Source organism: Apteryx rowi, unplaced genomic scaffold (assembly GCF_003343035.1).
Source record: "Apteryx rowi isolate R43461 unplaced genomic scaffold, aptRow1 scaffold_135, whole genome shotgun sequence".
Taxonomy (NCBI): domain Eukaryota; kingdom Metazoa; phylum Chordata; class Aves; order Apterygiformes; family Apterygidae; genus Apteryx; species Apteryx rowi.
In genome coordinates, this window is record NW_020447586.1 from 1,139,546 (window position 1) to 1,159,692 (window position 20,147).

Consider the following 20,147-nt stretch of genomic DNA (forward strand, 5'->3'; position numbering starts at 1 on the left):
TGGCATGTGTCCCAGTTCTCTTCATTTTCATTTACTTACAGATACTGACGAATGTTCAGTTGGCAACCCGTGTGGAAATGGTACGTGTACTAATGTGATTGGCAGTTTTGAATGCAACTGCCACGATGGATTTGAGCCAGGCCCAATGATGAATTGCGAAGGTAACTTGTTTCCTCCCATCTTGAGTATTCAGATTACGTTATCAGCCAGCCCTCTGGTGCTATAATAGCTAGGAAGAAGAAGAAGAAGAAAAAAAAAAAAGTTTCTCTGTCTGAAATGTGTCACTGAGAAACAATGTCCTGAATTCTTTTAAGCAGCAGCAGTAGTTTTAGTTTATCACGTTGTTTCCCAAACTGCCTATATTGTGGTAAACCATGTTACAGTATTCAGCCTTTTGCTGGAGAGAAAAAAAAGAGATGACAATAAATCATTGAGTCCCCGGAATATCCTTATAAATAATATGGCTAACCAATGCAAGAACACCTGAATTTGCAGAGTGCTTTATATACAGTAGCTCAGTTATGCGCTGCCCCCCTCATCACAAGTTAAATAACAAGCAAATTATAATTAACATAAGAAACTGAAGTCAGCCCACTGGTCCATCTAGTCTAGTATTACATCCCCTCCAGTCAAAATGCTATCATTTCAGGACATCATGCAATCATGACTATTTTCTGCAGTTCACTCCTCTCAGAAGAGTTGTGGATGCAGGGGAAATGAGAGGTAAACTAGAGGGTACATCCCTGCAGTGGGTTTAGTATCCATTTACGGACGTGTTGCCAAAGGGTCTGTCTGGTTCAGTCTTGAATTTGCTAGTACCATCTGCCTCCAGCCTCCTGTAGCAGCTCAAAAAACACATAGACAAGTTTTTGGTTTGAATTACTACATTTCCAATACTTTTTAGCTGACAAAAGAAGCGAAGGTATTAAAGCATTTCCTGGTGATGGTTTTAAAATTTAGTAGAGCATGATGTTTTTGTTCCTTCCTATTTAGATATAAATGAGTGTGCTCAGAACCCCTTGCTGTGTGCTTTTCGCTGTATCAACACTTACGGTTTTTATGAATGCACATGCCCAGTTGGCTATGAACTGAGAGAAGACCAAAAGATGTGCAAAGGTAATGACTGAAATGTAAACTTTTCCCCAATTTGTGTCATCCTGTACTGGTCAAAGCATATAATCTGAAGTTTTCCTGTGCATCTTGCATTCATTCTCTCAGTGAAATGTAGCAAACAGCAGAGCCGATGAGGGTTTACTCTTTCAGAACTCCCCTGAAAATGATCACAAACTAGTGCTCTGTGTATCCCTTGTGGGGGAATGTAAGGACAAGGTGGGCCAACATGCTGAAGTTCATTTTTTAACATGATGAGATGCTACAGCTCACAGAGATTAAGACAACTGTGATTAGGTGTAGCTCTCCGATTACTCGTTGGTGCTTATTAGGACAGTCCAGATGTCCTTTCTCCTGAGGAAGTGCTAGTTGTCTTCAGTAACTGAAGCTACTGGAATGGATTTCAAACACAAAACATTTTTTTTTCCCAGATCTAGATGAATGTGCTGAAGGCCTCCATGACTGTGAATCAAGAGGCATGATGTGCAAAAATTTGATCGGTACCTTCATGTGCATCTGTCCTCCTGGAATGACTCGCAGACCTGATGGAGAAGGCTGCACAGGTAAAGCTTAGAAAGGGAAGACGACACCTACTGCAATGCAAAAAAATATATATGCACACACACACATACACACAGAATGCATATAGTATACACATACAAATAGTACATACTTGTGTATTTTTTATATAGATATATAGTGCAACAAGAAAATAGCAACTCAAAGTCCAGATCAGATAGGTGATGGTGTCCAACATGTTAAATTGTACTTCTTTGTTCTAAGGTTTGAGCCTTATCTTAATATGTAAGTAGCCCTGAACTACTGGTAAGAAATGTTTCAGAACAAAAACTCTGCTTCTGTTGTACAACAAAATCAAAAAACTGTTCAGAAACTTGTCTGGTTACCTAGTGCTTTGAATCTAACAAAAGAGACCTCATTTGATAAGAGTTAAGTGGGAAATAATTTTATAGTTATTAAAAAAAAAAAAGTTACATCTCCTCTAGCATTAACAGTGTTTATAAATAATGTGGCAGGTCTTTAAAGAATTAAAATTGCAAGATTCTGAAACAACATATAATAGCCATCAACAGCAAGCAATGTAGAAAACTGCCACAGCTCAAAATAATTCCCTTATCCAAGAGGAAAGCTGATTACTTACATATATTGTTACTACAATTAAACTGGGGGGGGGAGGGGAAGGGTAGCCACATTTTGGCAAATAAGACATTTCTCTGCAGAATAAGAAACCCCAAAGCATTCCAGAGATATTGTGGACAGAAGTCACTGAGGCTATCATCAGCTTAAAAATAAATAAATAAATAAAACATCCACTTTCCTGAATGTTTTAAATGAGAACATTTTAAAAACAGCGTTCCCTCCGCAGGAGAATGACTTTTACAAATGCTGATTAATTTATTCAGGGGAAATAGCTTGTATAACAAAAATTTTGCCTTTTTACCCATGTAGGGCTACCTTTAAAGCAACTGAGGGTTGTTTTTTTTTTCCAATTTTATTTTAAGCATCTATGGAAGTGTGTAATTGCTTACAGTTTCTACCCCCATTAGCTATGGGAGAAATAACCTGGGATTGTAAACTGTTTCAGGCAAACAATTCATTGACTGAAACATGACCAAATGCAAAAGAGGTTAAACGTGTTCAGAGACACTTTTAAGTGAATTTATTTATTTTCTTATTTTATTTTTTTACTCAAATCAAGCATCTGTTCTAAGTGTTACTCATCACGTAAAACTTATGAATAGAACTTGCTCCCCCTGCAACTGTTTTTCTGCTTCTTGTTATAACTTCCAGAAAATGTATAAGGATTAAAGCTTTCTTTCTAGTATATAAGGCATTGATACCTTTATTAGGAATTACTCAGTTGTTGTTTTTTTTTAACTTGTTGCAAGTATTAGGTATATATTCTGAATATATTCTAAGGATTTCATACATTTTCTTGCAACAATAACCTGATACACATCTGTGCATTTTGTATTTTTGCAAAGATGAAAATGAATGCCGTACCAAGCCAAGTATCTGTGAAAATGGCCGCTGCATGAACATTATTGGGAGTTATCGATGTGAATGTAATGAGGGATTCCAGTCAAGCCCATCAGGCACCGAGTGTCTTGGTAAGTACTTCTTTGGCATACATTTCATGCTAAATCAAAGAGTATAAATGCCATACAAGGATGCAGAGCATAAATTAGGCTTCTGAGTACCTAACAGCTCTCTTATCTATAGAAATCAAATAATGATCCTCTACAGGAATGAGGAGCATCTTGAGAATGTCAACTGGATTTAGCAATCAGGAGCCTCACCTAGGGGCATCTAAGTCCCAAAGAGGTTTAAGCATAAACATGGTGCTAAGCAATGTCATCTAGACAAAATACAGGTGTTTTTGCAGAAGCAGCAGAATTCAGGTACCCTAGGTAAATCAAAAACTGAGATGCATGACAAACTAAAGAGCTTCCATATTCAGAACATCATTGTAAGCATCACAGTACTGGAAGCGGGCACCTGAATTTTTTGGACCTTTAATGTAGGCAGCAATTACAAATGCAAAATACTAGGATTTTGCTCCCCTCCCCACCTCCTCCCCCCCCCCCCAAAAAAAAAAACCCACTGTAAGAGATCTTAAGAAGTTATTGAGGCAAGCCTGCACATTAAACACTGACAAAGGCCTTTGTATTCATCAACCTCTATTTCCTTTTCAGTATGTTCAGAATGCCATTTGTACTGTAAATTGTTCCCTTTTTAATCAAACAGAATGCAGCTGCAGAATCTTACATTTTCATGATTATTGTTAAAGTGTAGATACTTTAAAGTGCCAACACATGAACCTGCAGGAGGATTTGTTAGCATTCTTGCATTAAATATACTTAGATATTATCTTATCTATGTACTATATAATCAGCTTTCCATAAATTGTCATCAGTGGCATGCCAGTTCCATCGCAAAAGCAATAACATTCAAAGTTCAGGGCATTTCCTGAGGATTAGTGACCAGATGGGAAGAGGATGCCACAGGCCATTAACCCCAGCTAGTCATTAATGCCAAGGAAATACCCTGCTTGGAGTTCATTACTGCTTGCTTATACTGAGTATATGAAAAAAACATTTTTCAAAAACGATGCTTTGGGGAAGTTTGCTCATTTCTGCTTTTCCTTTAGGCCCTTCAGGGTCAGAAATGACTCTCAAAATCAAGTTTGGCTGAAAGCAAGTCTTTCTTCACAACTAAAGCAGAAGCATCCACATCTCAAATGGGGAGAAAAGCATTATATGGCCTTCAAGTCAAAACATACATAAGGACCTGCACAGTATCCCTATTTACGAGAACAGAAATTGATCTCAATTCATTACTTGTCATGCAAAATATGAAAATCTAAATAAAGTGTTAGCATGTAGGATAAGAGTCAACAGCAAAATTCCCTGTGACAGTTATTTTGATACTTAAAATAGCTTGACAGAATTAAGATTGCTTACTTGCCCATAATAAACTTGGGTGCTCAAGGCTTACACAACTAAGTTTCATTGAACTATAATGCCTCTTATACAACAGTGAATCCTCAGAAGCAGGGAGACTCCAAAATAGTAAGGATTAAAGAAACTTAACTGCATAATGATCAACATCTTCACTCTAAATAGCAGACTGAACTGAACAGATTCAGAAGTGCTTAAGTGATTTAGACCAAGTGCTACTGCATTTCCTAAATAACTTAAAACTGTTAAATGTACTCAGGTTGTGAGTACTTTTTTAAGATCCCTTTAGCTAAGCAGTGGATATAAACTACTACTGAGAAAAATAAAAACAAACCAACAACATACAGTCCCACATTCCAACTCTATATACTGCATAGTAAACCTGCCACTTGCCTTTTTTGCCATATCCTGCAGTCTAGTAGCTTCACAGGAACTGTGACATTGTCTCATTCATTATGGTAACTTCAAAATTCATTATAAATTTTTAGGTAGGCTATGAGATAAATACAAATGTCCTATTACAGCAGATATAGTCAACCAAACATTGCTACAGTTATTTTAAAGTAAATTAGTTATGTAATGTGATGGGAATTAGCTAGATTTCTAAAAATAAAAGGTAAAAAGTTTGATTATTCAGGAATATTTCTTCAGGAAGTAAACACATTTCCAAACAAATTAAACAGATTTCACCTACTCTTACAAATCACTACAATCACAAACATGCTGTCTCACGCAAGTGACACCTTCAGTGAAGACAGTCTTCTTGTTACCTGGCTATGCAAAGTAAGTTTTGCATAAAGGCAAAGACCTCCTTTTTACCTGATTCTTGTAAGAAATCTACTGATTCTACTCCCCTCAGACTTCTAAAACACAGGGTCAGCTGGCTGTTGAGGTACGTTCACGTTCTGAAGGATGTGAAAAGATTTTAACATCATTTATCTGAGACGTCAAGGGCTTCTGTAGGCTGCAACAGAAAAAGCATAAGATCTTCCACTTAAAAACACAAACCTCTGTCAGCCCATAATTGACAATGTGTCCATTAAAATTAACGAAGATGACAGGTAACAATCTATTTAGATAGAGAACGCTGTCTCTGCAAGGAGTTTCCATAAGCACTAGAAGCTGGCATCTCTCTTCAGCTGCCTGTTTGAAGGAAACTTGTAGGACCTTAATGACTCTGAAGTTTCAGCCCTTTTTAATGTTCGGTGGGTATTAAACAAGAGGTTCAAAAGTTAAGGAAAATGGAATAAAAAAGGGTTAGATAACATTGTGACAATACAAATCTAATTTTTCTTTTTAATAACCAAACTGGGAGTGCCACTAGAAAGGCCCTGAATTGCGCAGAAACATAAGCACTAGGATTTTGTCATTTAAACCACACCAGTGTAATTATATTGCTGAACAGACATGCTATTTTGGCCAGTAAAACAAACAAACAAAAACCCCAACCCCACTGTAAGTAAATCTCTTAAATGCAAACCAAACACAGGCAGCTTAAGTGGGAGCTCAATTTGGCTTGCAGTCCATTTTACTATCAAGCAGGCTTGCCAGGGATAGCCCAGGGCACATCCTTCCTAGATGTAAAACTCCTTTCAGACTTAGGCAGCTACTGAACTTTTGAGGTGTCTGGAATAAACTCCGGAAAGACAACAAATTATCAGAAAACACAACAAATTTTTTGAAAGTCTAAGTCCAAATATACCTCACAGCCTGTTTGCTGCAATCTTCTAGTGCTTGCATGTATTGATACAGAGTTAGAATAATAGATCAGATGTTTAACTTCTACTCTTTCTTGACCTCTCCACTTCTCCCATGCAGATAATCGCCAAGGGTTTTGCTTTGCTGAAGTTTTACAGACAATGTGTCAGATGGCTTCAAGCAGCCGAAATCTTGTCACTAAATCCGAGTGCTGCTGTGATGGAGGCCGGGGCTGGGGTAACCAGTGCGAGCTCTGTCCACTTCCAGGAACTACCCAATATAAAAAACTCTGTCCACATGGACCAGGCTATACTACAGATGGAAGAGGTATTTGCAGGGATGAAAGGAGGTAGAAAAGGGGAAAAGAATACTCTCACTTATTTAAGAAAATGCAGTTTTCTCTTTGAAGCGCCTTTGAAGAATTTCCTGCAAAATGACAGAGTTTGATTTTTCAAATGTTGCTGAGTGACGAGGAATTAAAAACACCTTTAAACAGTAGCTACAACAGAAATATTCACAGCTGTGCAGAATTTTTAGGGCTGGGATCTAAAACAGGAGATATCAACAAATAACCGAATGCTAGAAGCCATCCCAAAGCTTTTGCATGTTGAAAAGTTACACACATGGCAAAAGGCAAAATCAGTCGGTCTGACAGTCTTACTGAATGCTTTGCAGTTACTATTTCCATAGAAGGAGCAGAGGCTAACACATGTTTTTAATTGTGGTGACAGCTTTTTAAACATCATCTAATCAAGTTGTAAGAAAATTCACTTATACAGGTTTTGCATTTTGTGTTAGCAAAACTGGCACCTGATTACCCAGTAAAGTAGCAGAAAACTTTTGGTGCAGAAAATAATGAAAATTTGAAGGATGTTTGACTTCTGGTTCTGGCCCTTTTTCAGAAAGAGGTACAAGTTTCTGTCAGAATCATGAAAGTGAACTGGAAGAGGAGGATTTTTTTTTTTTCCCCCTCCCTTCCCAGTACCATTTCCATAGTATTAAACTTGCTTTTTCATTCACTTTCTTATTCAGAAGGAGAATTCAACTGCACTGTCACATTCAAAACCAACACCAACTTCTGCCTGTTTTTTGAAAAATGACATATTTAATATTTTCTGTACAGATATTGATGAATGCAAGGTCATGCCAAACTTATGTAGAAACGGACAGTGCATCAATACCATGGGCTCCTTTCGATGCTTTTGCAAAGTTGGATATACCACTGACATAAGTGGGACATCTTGTGTGGGTAAGATTCATCATCTTAATCCTCGATTTTTTCTTGATTGGTATGTAATTGTGCTGTGCGGCCCTCAGTCAACCTCTCTAAACTCTTGTATCATAGCAATTTTTTTTGTCTCTTTCCCTTTCTTTCCCTTCTTCTGCTAATACACCTTTCTGCTTTTATATACAATTTTGCAAAATCCAGAAACAAGCTATACCAGCAATGTTCCTGCAGTAGAACAGGCACCGATATCATTATGACAGGAAAATACATTTCAGATATGTAACCATTTTGACCGACAAACTTCTTCATTGCTTCATGGGCTACATTTTGCCGCTTTTCTGTGGGTTAACACAAATATACTATGGTATGCCTGAAAAGAAAGGCTTAGTCCTTAGAAAAATACACTAATATCACTGTCATTCTTTCTGATATATTATTGCTTCAATGAAGAGACTCAGTTTGCCACTTTAGTTGTACTACTCTATAGAGAAAGAAAGAGAGACCCGGGGGGGGGGGGGGGGAAGTAGATGGGAGACTTTTCCTGCTAAAATCTTTCCTGAAAATAGTGCTGTTTAGGAGACTTCTTTTAAAGTACAGTATTAGTACAGTAAATACTTACTGCTTTCTCTCCTTAGATCTTGATGAATGTTCCCAGTCTCCTAAGCCATGCAATTTTATCTGCAAGAACTCGGAAGGGAGCTACCAGTGCTCGTGTCCCCGGGGCTACATCCTTCAAGAAGATGGGAAGACATGTAAAGGTAAAGAAAGTTATACATAGTAACTTTAATTTTGTTGTGCTTTGACTTAACAGGAGATAATTTCAAAGTGTGGTAATTTTTGCAAGTTAGACTAAATGCAATTAAGTCATTTTTTGTTGCCTTTTGGTAAGACAACAACATCTCTTACTTTCAGATCTTGATGAATGTCAAACCAAACAGCACAACTGCCAGTTTCTCTGTGTCAATACCCTTGGAGGCTTCACATGCAAATGTCCACCTGGTTTTACTCAACATCACACAGCTTGTATTGGTAAGAAAAACATGATATTTCTTGCATCGTTTTTTCTATAAGAAGGACATTCTTAATTCTCATCCCTTTCTTTTGCATTATATAAACAGCATTAATACAGAGCAATAATGTCAGCAGTCCAAAAAACTAATTTTGAAAAGCAGCAATTACAGCTAAAGAAAAATCAAAGTTTATCCATCATTTGTATTTTCTTGATTAGTAAACAATTGTATATAGTTAATGCATGTTGTTATATTCTAAGTATAACCATATGGAGACAAAGGGACAAATCTGATTTAAAATGTAGTTAAACAAAAACAGACTGCTGCTTCTTCTTTAATAGATACAGATGTCTTTAGCTCTTGAGCCTATATATAAGTCTTGCCAACTGAAACCATTTTAGTTCACCTAATGCAGAAGTGCAGCCTTTTCCCCCGTCAGGAATTACATACCTGGGTCTTTTGCACTCATAACTGAATTACAACTTGCACTTCCCATTTATTAAATACTCATAGCTCTGCATGAGTCATCAAGTCATCTAATGTCAATTATTCTGACATTTGAATAATTACATTTTCAAAATACACTTTTGCACCTCTCTGGTTTTCAACCTCTAAGCAAATGTTACATGAAATGTGCCTAATATCTTACCCCAAAGTCTACCAACTTTCTTTTCTATCCTCTGCATTTTTAAGATAACAATGAATGTGGTTCTCAGCCGGCACTTTGTGGATCAAAAGGAATTTGTCAAAACACTCCTGGAAGTTTTACCTGTGAATGTCAGAGGGGATTTTCTCTGGATTCTACTGGATTGAACTGTGAAGGTAACTAGCGAAGGTCAAATTCTTTTTCACCGTGCAAATCCCTACTTCTGTGTCTAGTGAATCCTATGATATCAAAGACAAATCACAGCAATAAAACAGAGTGGCAGACATGGTAAAAGTGAATAACCCCCCCCCCCCCAAAAAATATATATAGTAATGTACTTCAGAAATTTTAAGCATAAATGTATATCTATAAGAACGGACTGCACAAGTTGTCTTTCTTTAAATATGGATTAGTATAAATGCTTATCTAGCTGAAGTCTCAAACAACTGTTTCCAGAGTTGTTTCAACTTCACATAGGTTTATGCATGTAGAAGTCTAGCTGTTTTTTGTTCTTTTTCATTCTCACATAGTCTAACACTAAACAGACTCTCTCTACAATTTTTGTTTCAGCTAATTGTAAGCATTCACCTGAAGCACCTAAAAATAAAATTCTGAATTCCCTACTATAAATCTTCTACTATAGAGATACACATAGAGAAGGGCAGTTCAGTACAGTTAAGAATACAAATTATATTCTTATGCTTTGTCTCTCTTTACTGGCCAAAAAAGGGAGCCCAAATCAGAAAATCTCTATGCAAGAGTTCCAGCATCTTCAGTGGGTCTTGGATTTTGAACGAAGAAGAAATAAAAAGGCAGTATTAGGCCATCCGGCTGCTGAGATTTATAAATGCAGAGGTTTATTTGCACAAATCTATGGCATCTCAATGTCAACTACCTTGACAATCATTTAAAACAGAAGTTGATATTTGGAGCCTATTTCTAGGCTAACAGTGCAGAATAAACCCAGACAGGCTTTAGAAACAGTATAATCTGTCAGGTTACTTATTTCTCATAAAGCACATGCATCCTTCCTGTGTACTTCACCTAATACCTGTGGAAGAAAACACCAAATTACACATGCCAAGGCATTCACAAGACACATACGCAAGTAAAACATCGCAACTGCTCTGCTGTTATTGATGAAAGGACAGCTTCCAGTTTCTGGCAGTATGGTTTTCTGGACCTCAGGCTTTTAGACAGCCCAATTCCATAGAATTTGTTTCAAATTACAGACAGCCAGAGTCTAACTTGGAATTTGTGATGTCATGCATGACTTTTTATTTTCTACTAGCACTACATATTGTACCTGATGCATTAGGCTGCTTACAGTAGCTTGGTAGGTAGATATTTCTTATAGCAGATGCTGTTTCAGATGACTACCTTTTTTTTTTTTTTTTTTTTTAACATTTGTGGGGTGGGTTTTTTTGGTGGCTTTCTCCTTCATTTACACATGCCTCAGAGACTTTTTAGATAGCTTTTTCTTTTTAATTGGCAAAGATGAACAAATGCACCACCTCCAGAGCTGGTATACGTTCCTCATATTCAAACACTGCTTAAGCGTTCCTGAAGACTTGAGACCTATTCCTACACAGTTTTTTTTGAAAACAGAGATCCAAAAACATTCAGATTCTAAATATTATATCAAAGCAACATCCTACATAGTTACTAGGAGTAGTGTTTCTTCTCCAAATCTGACTAAGGTAGTTAAGGTTCAAAAGCTCTAATTATATTACTGACAGAGATAAAAAACCACTGCATGTATTGAGTTTAAGGCTTTCCAAAAGACTAACCTGCATGATACACATCCATCTTAGAACAGTACTTCTCTGTCATAAATCCTGTTATTTAGATGATTATGATCAAAGTAGAGTAATATATTTGGCAACATGTATAATCATGTTTTCATTCATGTTCTATTCCTCTCCCAATGCAAAGATGTGGATGAATGTGATGGAAACCACAGGTGCCAGCACGGCTGTCAAAATATTCTGGGTGGATACAGATGCGGATGCCCACAAGGATATATTCAGCATTACCAGTGGAATCAATGTGTTGGTAAGGAAACAAAGCGTTTAGAATACATTAAAACAGCAAAGGTGGCATAGTCATTCCAATGACAACTACCAACTGAGGACAAGACTGAGCAGGGGCAAAGCTTTTACGGGTGTTAGGACACAGAAATTTCCCTCCCCACCTCGCTCTCACTGCTACTCCCAACACCCATGAGTGACATGAGATAAGGCAACACCCTCGTCCTGTTAATACTGTGTGACAACATGTTTTTCCTAGTCAGCCCTACCTTCTGACTCCCTTCTCAGAAAAAGCCTCTTAGAAAGGTGAAAAGGTGTTCACTGAGTTTCTGAAAAGCATCAATACAAACACCTCTGTTGGAAAACACACACACAAAAGATCTCGCCTTCCTTCAGCATTCTCCCCCCTGCCACCATTAACATTTTTAGAATACTACAGAATAGCATCAATAGTGAACAGAGGGAAGGAAAAAATATCAACAGGAACATTAAGGATTTCTTACTTTCAAAATACAATCTTAAGGCCAATACTAGTTTTCTCTAAGCAGACTACAGGGAAGATATACCTACAAGAAAACTACTGAGTTGATTGATTTAACTCATTCATTTTATCATTTCTTTTCTGTGTTTCAAGAACTTAGTTACCAAATGGAATGTGGGAAATTAAAACAAACCCCCCCTACTAACAACTCCACCCTATACTGTTCACTAAGCACCATAGCAACATATTCACCTTTTCAAGTTTGTTTTTAGCAGTTCTTTCTTAGCATTGTCATCATCAGAGGATGGCTGGGGACACTGCCATAGATCCCTTACAGGATGTAGGGACAATCTTATATTATATATATAATCTTATATTATATATACAATCTTAATTTTATATTAAACAGGCAGTTTTTCCTGAAGTCCCAGCCATCACCACCACTCCTCACTTAATGCTGCCCTCCAACAAAGGAAGCAAAAGAACGGGAGGTGGGGAGCCACAAAACACCCAACTCTCACACTACTCCACAACAGCTAAAGTCTCTGAATATACTAGACAGTCCTTTAGTATAGAATACTAGATAGTCCTCAACAGAGCATGTCTTCCAATAACTGCAGGCAAGAATGCTAAAACATGCTCTAACGACACTGGTGAGGAAAACAGCTGTAGAGAAACATCCTTGCTGAGATAAGTAAGTGAAACATATGTGCCAATTACCAAATGTGCATGACCTTTTGAACAAGAAACTCATTTTTCACAATATAATCTGGACCCAAATCAGTCACACTGCAATTGACACAGAAGGAATGCCAGAACACGTACAAATGAGAAAGGAAGACATAGGGAAATGACTATGAATTAGCAGTAACACTTCAAAAAAGTAAATTTTCTATATCATCAAGGTACAATACACAAAAAAAGCTTAGTATTAAGACTGAAACAAACATTTGCAGGTGATTATCATGTAACAGCTAAAGGCAAAGAGAAATATAAAAGGCTTTCATCAAAAGCTAAAGAAATGCAAGAATTCAAAGGAAAAACCCAAAAGTATGCTAGTCTGTCAGACTATGTTTGACAGAACATACAAGAAGAGAAAGAAGCTAAACAAACAAATATCAAAGCAAGAACAATAGTTCCAGCAAAACAGATAGCATCAGACATAAAATAAATATTATTTGGACTCACACTGGGATCCAGCATTAGATTAGGAATAATACAGTCCCTTCAGAGAAGAAACAGCACTAGTTCAGACATCTGGAGTCTTTACAGCAGGCTTGATGAATACTGTAATCATTTTGATGAAATCCCTTCTGAAACCGCAGACCAAGAAGTAACAGCACAGAGGAGCACTCATAGGGGAAAGCTGTAAGCGGTCTGCTACATCAAAGTCCTATGTAAGTTGCTGCATCCTTACGCGTTATCTCCAATTTGTAAGTAGTACACAAACCCACTTCAAAATTAAAAACAGGAGGGTACTAAATAGCAGATTGATTACACTGAGCAAAGTTGCAACAAGCACCAGACAGGAATGCCTCCAGTCGCCCATGATCTTCATAATGGTAGGAGACTGACAATGGGAAAATAGCAAGTAGGAATTAGAGGAGATCATGATGGATCTCTCAAACTACAGGACAACCTGCTTTTGCCAGTGATACCTACCACCATCAGAAGCCTTCAGGCCAAAGCACAGATCTATAAAGTACAAAAAAAGAGGGAAAAAAAAACTTTCAGAACGCTCCCTCCCCAAATTCATAAAGTACATTATTCAACTGGCATTAGAAGAGGCTGAGTACTGCAAGTATCTGTAAGCATTCTTTAAGAAGAAAAAAAAAAGTCACTTTAAGTAAATTAAATCTTGCTTTTTCAATCAACTTCTGTATATTTTTGTAAGATTCTCTGCACTTAAAGGTTAGGAGAATTTGATACTTAACTGTCCAAACCCTTATAATCAGCTTTAGACAAATTGTTAACCTCAGAAAATACTTGAATACCATAGAAAGTGTGATGGCAACAAGACATCAGCACAGCTTCGAAGTAGCTGGGTAAGAATATTATAAAGGCAGGACAGACAGACACACACACACACACAAATGGACTGAAAAAAATTGGGGAAGGCTTTAGACTGGAATCATCAAGGGCTGAAGGAAGATCAGAACAGTCATGTGGTAGTACAGAAATGAAATGCGAGTCCTCAGAATGCTGCAAAAAGCGGCAGAGGTAGCTGAAAAACATGGCTAAAATGAGAGAGAGAGAGAGAGAGAGAAAGAAAGAAAAAGAAAGAAAGAATGAAGAAACTACACTTCAAACAGAACAGAGGCATAACAGACTTCCATAATGCCCATTTCAGATTTAGTAGTAGCCTTGGCAGCTACTGTTTCCACACTAAACTGAGTAACCTTGCAGTTAATGCTGTAGAGTAATGTTCAGGAGCTGTGGTTTCTTTTCCTGGCCAGATGCCTGGAGGGAGTCGTCATGTCTGTATAAATACCTGTAAGATGAAGATAATGCTTCCTTTTTTTCCCCTCCTATCATTTGGGTTGACTATTTAGATCATCTTCCCCCCTCACAGGGCCTGTAATTTTCTACTGCAAGTATGTATTAACTTCTCCCCATCATGTTAAGTGCCCATAAACGCTGTCATGGTCAAAGTGCGACTGGGGTGCCAGCTTGTTTCTTCTCTGTGGATCTCATCTGGGAGTGTACCCTGCCAAGGAAAAGTGTATTGACAAGGAGCCCCAAGCAGTAGAACAAGAGACATGCCCTGGAGAAAGGGGAGGCATTGAGCATCTTCAAATACATCTTCAGCCCAGCTATGCATTTTCGGGACCTCTGGCAACGTACTTTCCCCTCCGGGGATATGGCTGTGAGGGTTGATGAGGTTAAAGATGAGGATGGCATGGAAATGAAAAGCTCGCCTCACCTAAATTCCTGTAAACTACACCCAGGGCTGGGAGGGGGACACAAGACATTAATATGTTAGGGTGGGTCATGTTTAGCACACACAGGCCAAACCCTATTCAAGACTTGCGCTAGAGCCGTAGAATTTACAGCTTACACTTACAGATTAAACTTGTACTTTGCAATGCTGTGCCTTTCTGATGTCTATCCAGATCAGAAAATACCAATATACTTTTGTTTGCTTACTAGATGAAAATGAATGTTCCAATCCTAATGCATGCGGCTCTGCCTCTTGCCACAACACACTTGGAAGTTACAAGTGTGCCTGCCCATCTGGATTTTCTTATGACCAATTCTCAAGTGCATGCCATGACGTGAATGAGTGTTCTTCCGCCAAGAACCCCTGCAATTATGGTTGTTCCAACACTGAAGGTGGTTATCTTTGTGGCTGTCCACCTGGCTATTACAGAGTTGGGCAAGGGTGAGTATTTCTTCTGTAGTCCTCAAAAGAGACACATTCAGAGGGCCACAAAAAGTATACGCAGTAGTCAGACTGAAGAGCAGAGGTGCCAACGGAGAGGCTACTAAGTCATCCTTTCCATTCCTTTTGTACACAACCTACATAAGCTGCATATTTATATCTGTAGTAGCAGAAACTTCAGTGTGCTCGTACAAGCAGCACAGCACCCTCATTCTACATCTAGCATACAAGCAAAATTAAACAATTAGTTCTGCTCCCCTTCCAATATTAGCACAACAACTCCTCCACAGATCTGCTAGATGAGGACTGTTACTACATAAGGAAAGGTATAATCTTCACTCAGATAACTAAAAGTTTTAAACCATACTGATCAACCGACAAAGTTAAACAAATCAAGATTCTTCCAATATCTTTATTTCAAAAGTCAGGGAAAGCTGCTTTTGATGTTCCTTCACAGTATTTGTAAACTGAAAATCAGAAAAGCCCACAGGCTTTCAGCCTAACAGCCGTGTTTGGTTCAGCATGTCACACTACCGAGAACAAAATTCATTCACAGACCACCTTATGAGGGAAGGGAAACAGAGGGTAGACCTAACTTGTGGGACAGGTTACACACACTCGCTTTCCATCTAACAAGAGAGTTCATAAAACTGAAAGAACTGACTAAAACAGTTACTTTTAATCAACAGCCACTGTGTCTCAGGGATGGGATTTAACAAAGGCCAGTACCTGCTGCTGGATGGAGATGCTGATGAAGAGAATGCTTTGTCCCCTGAAGCATGTTACGAGTGCAAAATCAATGGCTACTCCAAAAAGGACAACAGGAACAAGAGAAGCATTAATGACACTGTACGTACTGGGGTAAAATAAACACTGTAATGTACTTGGAGGTGTACGTTCAGAGATCTCATACTCAACACTGTCAGAAAGTGGAGGGAGTTTTATTACAGGCCACATTCAATGGCCAGAGTATTTTTCTCCCCTGTCCTCCCTGATATTTTCACACTTAGGTCCTGTTGGCAGGAATGGCAAGACAATCAGAAAGACATAAACAGTTATGAACAACTGCGCTTTTTAAAGCTTGTAAAGAATCCTTTGTAGTGTGAGATGTGGTCTAGTTCCTGGAAATATCTCAAATTCAGGAAAATAAGTAAGTTTCCTATAATTACAGAGGCCTAGGACACTGGTGATGTCTGCAATCTGTTCTGCTGTTGGCCTGTGATGCATCATATTTATGATACCTTAGCTCTCAAGTTTTATTTTCTAGGAGGTTGGAAGGCATCTGGTGGTCTGGGACAGCTAAATAGATCTTCTTGTAGCAGACTATTTTAGTCTTAACATCTGTTCCATGGTTACTCACAACTGAGGGGAACTGGAGTCCATGGTAACTGATATACTTAAGTCCTAAATTTGCAAGATTGCTGAAGGTATTTGAGAATCAGACTTCAGACTTGAACATTTCTTACTGCTTTTTGCAGGCTTATGAAAATAAGTAACGGGATACTCATGGAAAGCCAGCAATAATATTTATGCCTTTTAATAATTTTATTTTTAAAGTTAAAACGAGTATACCTGTGTACCTATTGTTGGCATTATCTGTATGATACGATGCTGTCTTGCAGCACTAGCCCAGGTCTTGAAAGCTGCAGTAATAGCACAATGACTTGGTTTATCCTTTGGAGTGGGGGGGAAGAAAGAGATTTTTTTCCTTTAGTTTTGCAAGAGGAGCTGTGCCTAAAGAACACAGCAAGAGAATTCTGTTTCTTACCAGATCCATTGACCAAGTTTCTTCAGGCAAACATGCAAACCCTCAGCTAAAATGGCAAGGTGCGCTGACCATAAAATTTACATTCAAGGAATGGGGAAAAAAGTTTCCTTTCTGAAAGGATAAGGACTTGCAACAATCCAGAGTTACCACCTCAGTACCCACTACTATGCACGGCTGCTGCCAGCAAAGCCAGTTCGTGTCTTAGTAGAATTTCTAAAGAGGCCAGCAATCCTGTAATTCCTGCTCTAAAGGATGTAGTGTTGGCACTTAGAATCTAAATGTTTGATTTCCTCATACATATCCACAGTCCACACAAACATCCCTTTTCTTTCCCCTCTCCTCCTTTTACTGGACCTGTTCCACACCAAATTTAAGTATTATTTCACACATTTTACCAGGACATGGTAGTTACAGCCCTCACCTGAGCAGGGCAAAGGCTCAAATTCCACAGAATATTTTAACAGAAGCAGTTGGAGGGTGGGAGGGAGGAAAGAAGTACCAATCAGAAACTGTTACGTACTTTGAATTGTAGCATTAAGCTTTTCAGTTTCTAGTACTCTAGTGGCAGGACTACCTGAGCAGTTAAAAGAACAAACTGAGCAGTTAAAAGAACAAACAAAACAAAACCCAAAAAACAACAACAAGAAACCCCCACACAGTCATGTCCATAAAGCTACATGAAGGTGCAGTATTTAACATGCTTTGGTAGTTGCTCCCATCCACAGATTTTCCTTGCTTTTACCATGCATTTTTAATTATACTGCATAGCAGTACACATATGTACTCACATGTGACTGGAATTCCCTCAGAGAGAAATCCTTCCCCATCTTTACAGCTGCAAAAGGATCCTGATAAATAAGCTAGATACCCCACAGTGTCTGACTTCCTAAAGGGAGCCACAGTCTATGTTTTTTTCCTGTAGAAGCACTTGCAAAAGCTGTTCCTTGTTAGGGCTTTCATAGGGATGCACTCATTCTTGCCCCCAGCCCCCAAGTGTGTTCACAGCCAACACGTCAGGACAGATTCACACCTGCAGCATAACCATTCTGAAGATCTCATTAAATTAAAAAATAATAATAATAATAATAAAAGTGACACATTTCTGATCTGCCAGCAAAACAACTTTAGGAAATTTTTCTGCACTTCTTTCAGTGGTCAAAATAGGATGCAACTGGACGACATGACATACCAGCCATTTATATAGGAGGCAAAGAATACAGCAGTTCTCTCCTTACTTCAGATTCTTTTCCAATCACTGTACTCCCCATGACCAAATGCAGAGCCTAATTGTTTGCAGAAGCCATGATTCACAAAGACTGTTTTAGCAAAGTTTCAGGGAATTCCAATACAGCATTGTGGCGAGGGTCCTATTCTATAATATTCCACAGTGAAGCACATAGTGCAGTCAAGACTATAGAGAGGCACAACTAACCATATGCCTTTTCTTTACACAGACTTTTTGCAAGCATGAAGTTAAACAGAATCTGAGAAGAAACTGAAATCTGAGCCCCTCCATGGTCTCGATGCTGTAACTTTAATTATCCTGTTAAGCCTGTGTGAGAAACCTTTAAGATTTACAGGGTGTGTTATACGGAATCAAGCAGTTCTCCCAGCTGGAAAGGATTTATAACAGCTTCTTTCACAGCTAGACTTTGAGAAATGCAGAAACTGTTAATAATCATTTATTATTCCTCTCTCAATGCAAGTGAGTATGTGTCTCTCTCTCTTCCTCTAAACATGCTTTCTTCTTTACTTCAGATGGAGCAAATTAGCTTGGAAAGCCTAGACATGGATAGTCCTTTGAAGATGAGAGTCAACATCTCCGGGCTCGGTAACAAAGAGCACATCCTAGAACTCATGCCAGCCATAGAGCCCCTTACCAACCACGTGCGCTACATCATCTCACATGGCAATGAGGATGGCATCTTTCGAATCCATCAGAGGGAGGGACTCAGTTATTTGCACACAGCCAAGAAAAAGTCAGTGCCTGGAACTTACACACTGGAAATCACTAGCATTCCTCTATATAAGAAAAAGGAGCTAAAGAAACTGGAAGACAGCATTGAGGACAACCACCTCCTAAGAGAGCTCGGAGAAGCTCTCAGAATGAGGCTGTGGATAGAACTCTACTAGCCCTCTTCCAGCCTTAGCCTAGTTCTTCAGTCCCTTCTGTACACCTGTTTATCCATCTGAGCATGTCTACTCTCCAAAAGCTTTGAGAAAGTCACTGACTTTGGGGGGAGGGGAAGAGGGGAAGACCTCTTTCTTGCCATCCTGCCGAGACTGCAGAACCACCCTTGCAGGAGGGGTAACTTAGACTCCGCCATGGCCAAAAGTTTGATTACAATGGCGACCATGGTTACTGTATCTTTTATATAACCTCAATTTAAAAGTATATTAAAAAGCTAAAGTTCAAGGGGTCATCATATGGCACTAAATGGCACAAAAAATGTGAGCTATTTTTTCCTGTTAGCAGTCTGTAACACTTTGGGTATTTTGCTATAGTTCCTAATTAAAAAAATATAGATGTTTATTTATTTTTAATGCAGTAATATATGGAGAAAGTAACAAATTATGTAAACAGAAGGGAAACTTGGTTGTTTTTCTTTAGATTTATAAATTTGAGCTATAACATTTTAGAGGTGCTTTCTTAAGAAAAAAAAATTCCAGTAGATTTGAAAGATGTTTCCTTTCATATTTGTGCCAGTCATCCAAATAGCATACAAGTAATTTTAAAAGGTATCAGAACTGAAAGAGCACTGTAATTCATCCTCCAGATATTCTAAAGTGCTCTTGCAAAACTTTGAGTATTCAAAAAAAAAAAAGTCTTAAAGGACAAGAATTACAATATTAGTCTCTGCAAAGATCATATTTCACAGCAGGTCACTAGGATTGTATTCTGAATCAACCACATCAAATACTGGAAGCTCAGGCACAACCACTGTAGCAAAATACCTTGACTGCTTTTAATACCATTAGAATTGCAGAACCAAACTGTACTGTACTTCCTTCCAATAACCTCAAGGAACCACACATACCACCACAACACCTCATTCTCAAAAAAGGTGCTCTACACTTGCATTACTGTAGGCAGCTGAAGAAAACAAGTCTCTCTTTGAAGGGAACGCCTGATGTTTTATACTGTTTGGTGCTGGCTTGAATTCATGGTGCATTTACTAAAAATTGAGAGCTGTATCAGGACTGCCATAGGTGCAAACTAATTATGCAGTGAAAACAAAGAAAAACGTGTATTTGAAATCCATTTGTTAGAAGTTTCATTAATACTGTAGTTATACACCGTACGCCTCATTTTAT

At 38.4% G+C, this 20,147-nt stretch overlaps 1 protein-coding gene across 4 annotated transcripts in view; it reads left to right on the forward strand.

The window, feature by feature from the left end:
* The window catches only part of FBN2 (fibrillin 2), a 179,823-nt gene extending 160,858 nt beyond the window's left edge, over positions 1 to 18,965 (forward strand). For 2 of the 4 annotated variants that reach the window (XM_026056960.1, XM_026056962.1), the window contains 13 exons: positions 42 to 161; positions 994 to 1,116; positions 1,542 to 1,673; positions 3,114 to 3,239; positions 6,408 to 6,614; positions 7,411 to 7,536; positions 8,151 to 8,273; positions 8,428 to 8,544; positions 9,219 to 9,347; positions 11,107 to 11,226; positions 14,833 to 15,064; positions 15,754 to 15,913; positions 18,591 to 18,965. In XM_026056960.1, the coding sequence (XP_025912745.1) occupies positions 42 to 161; positions 994 to 1,116; positions 1,542 to 1,673; positions 3,114 to 3,239; positions 6,408 to 6,614; positions 7,411 to 7,536; positions 8,151 to 8,273; positions 8,428 to 8,544; positions 9,219 to 9,347; positions 11,107 to 11,226; positions 14,833 to 15,064; positions 15,754 to 15,913; positions 18,591 to 18,965 (2,090 nt within the window). Of the gene's footprint in view, positions 1 to 41; positions 162 to 993; positions 1,117 to 1,541; positions 1,674 to 3,113; positions 3,240 to 6,407; positions 6,615 to 7,410; positions 7,537 to 8,150; positions 8,274 to 8,427; positions 8,545 to 9,218; positions 9,348 to 11,106; positions 11,227 to 14,832; positions 15,065 to 15,753; positions 15,926 to 18,225; positions 18,237 to 18,590 lie in introns of all 4 variants that reach the window. The other 2 variants (XM_026056961.1, XM_026056959.1) reach the window with 2 other exon arrangements.
* The last annotated feature ends 1,182 nt before the right edge of the window (positions 18,966 to 20,147 follow it).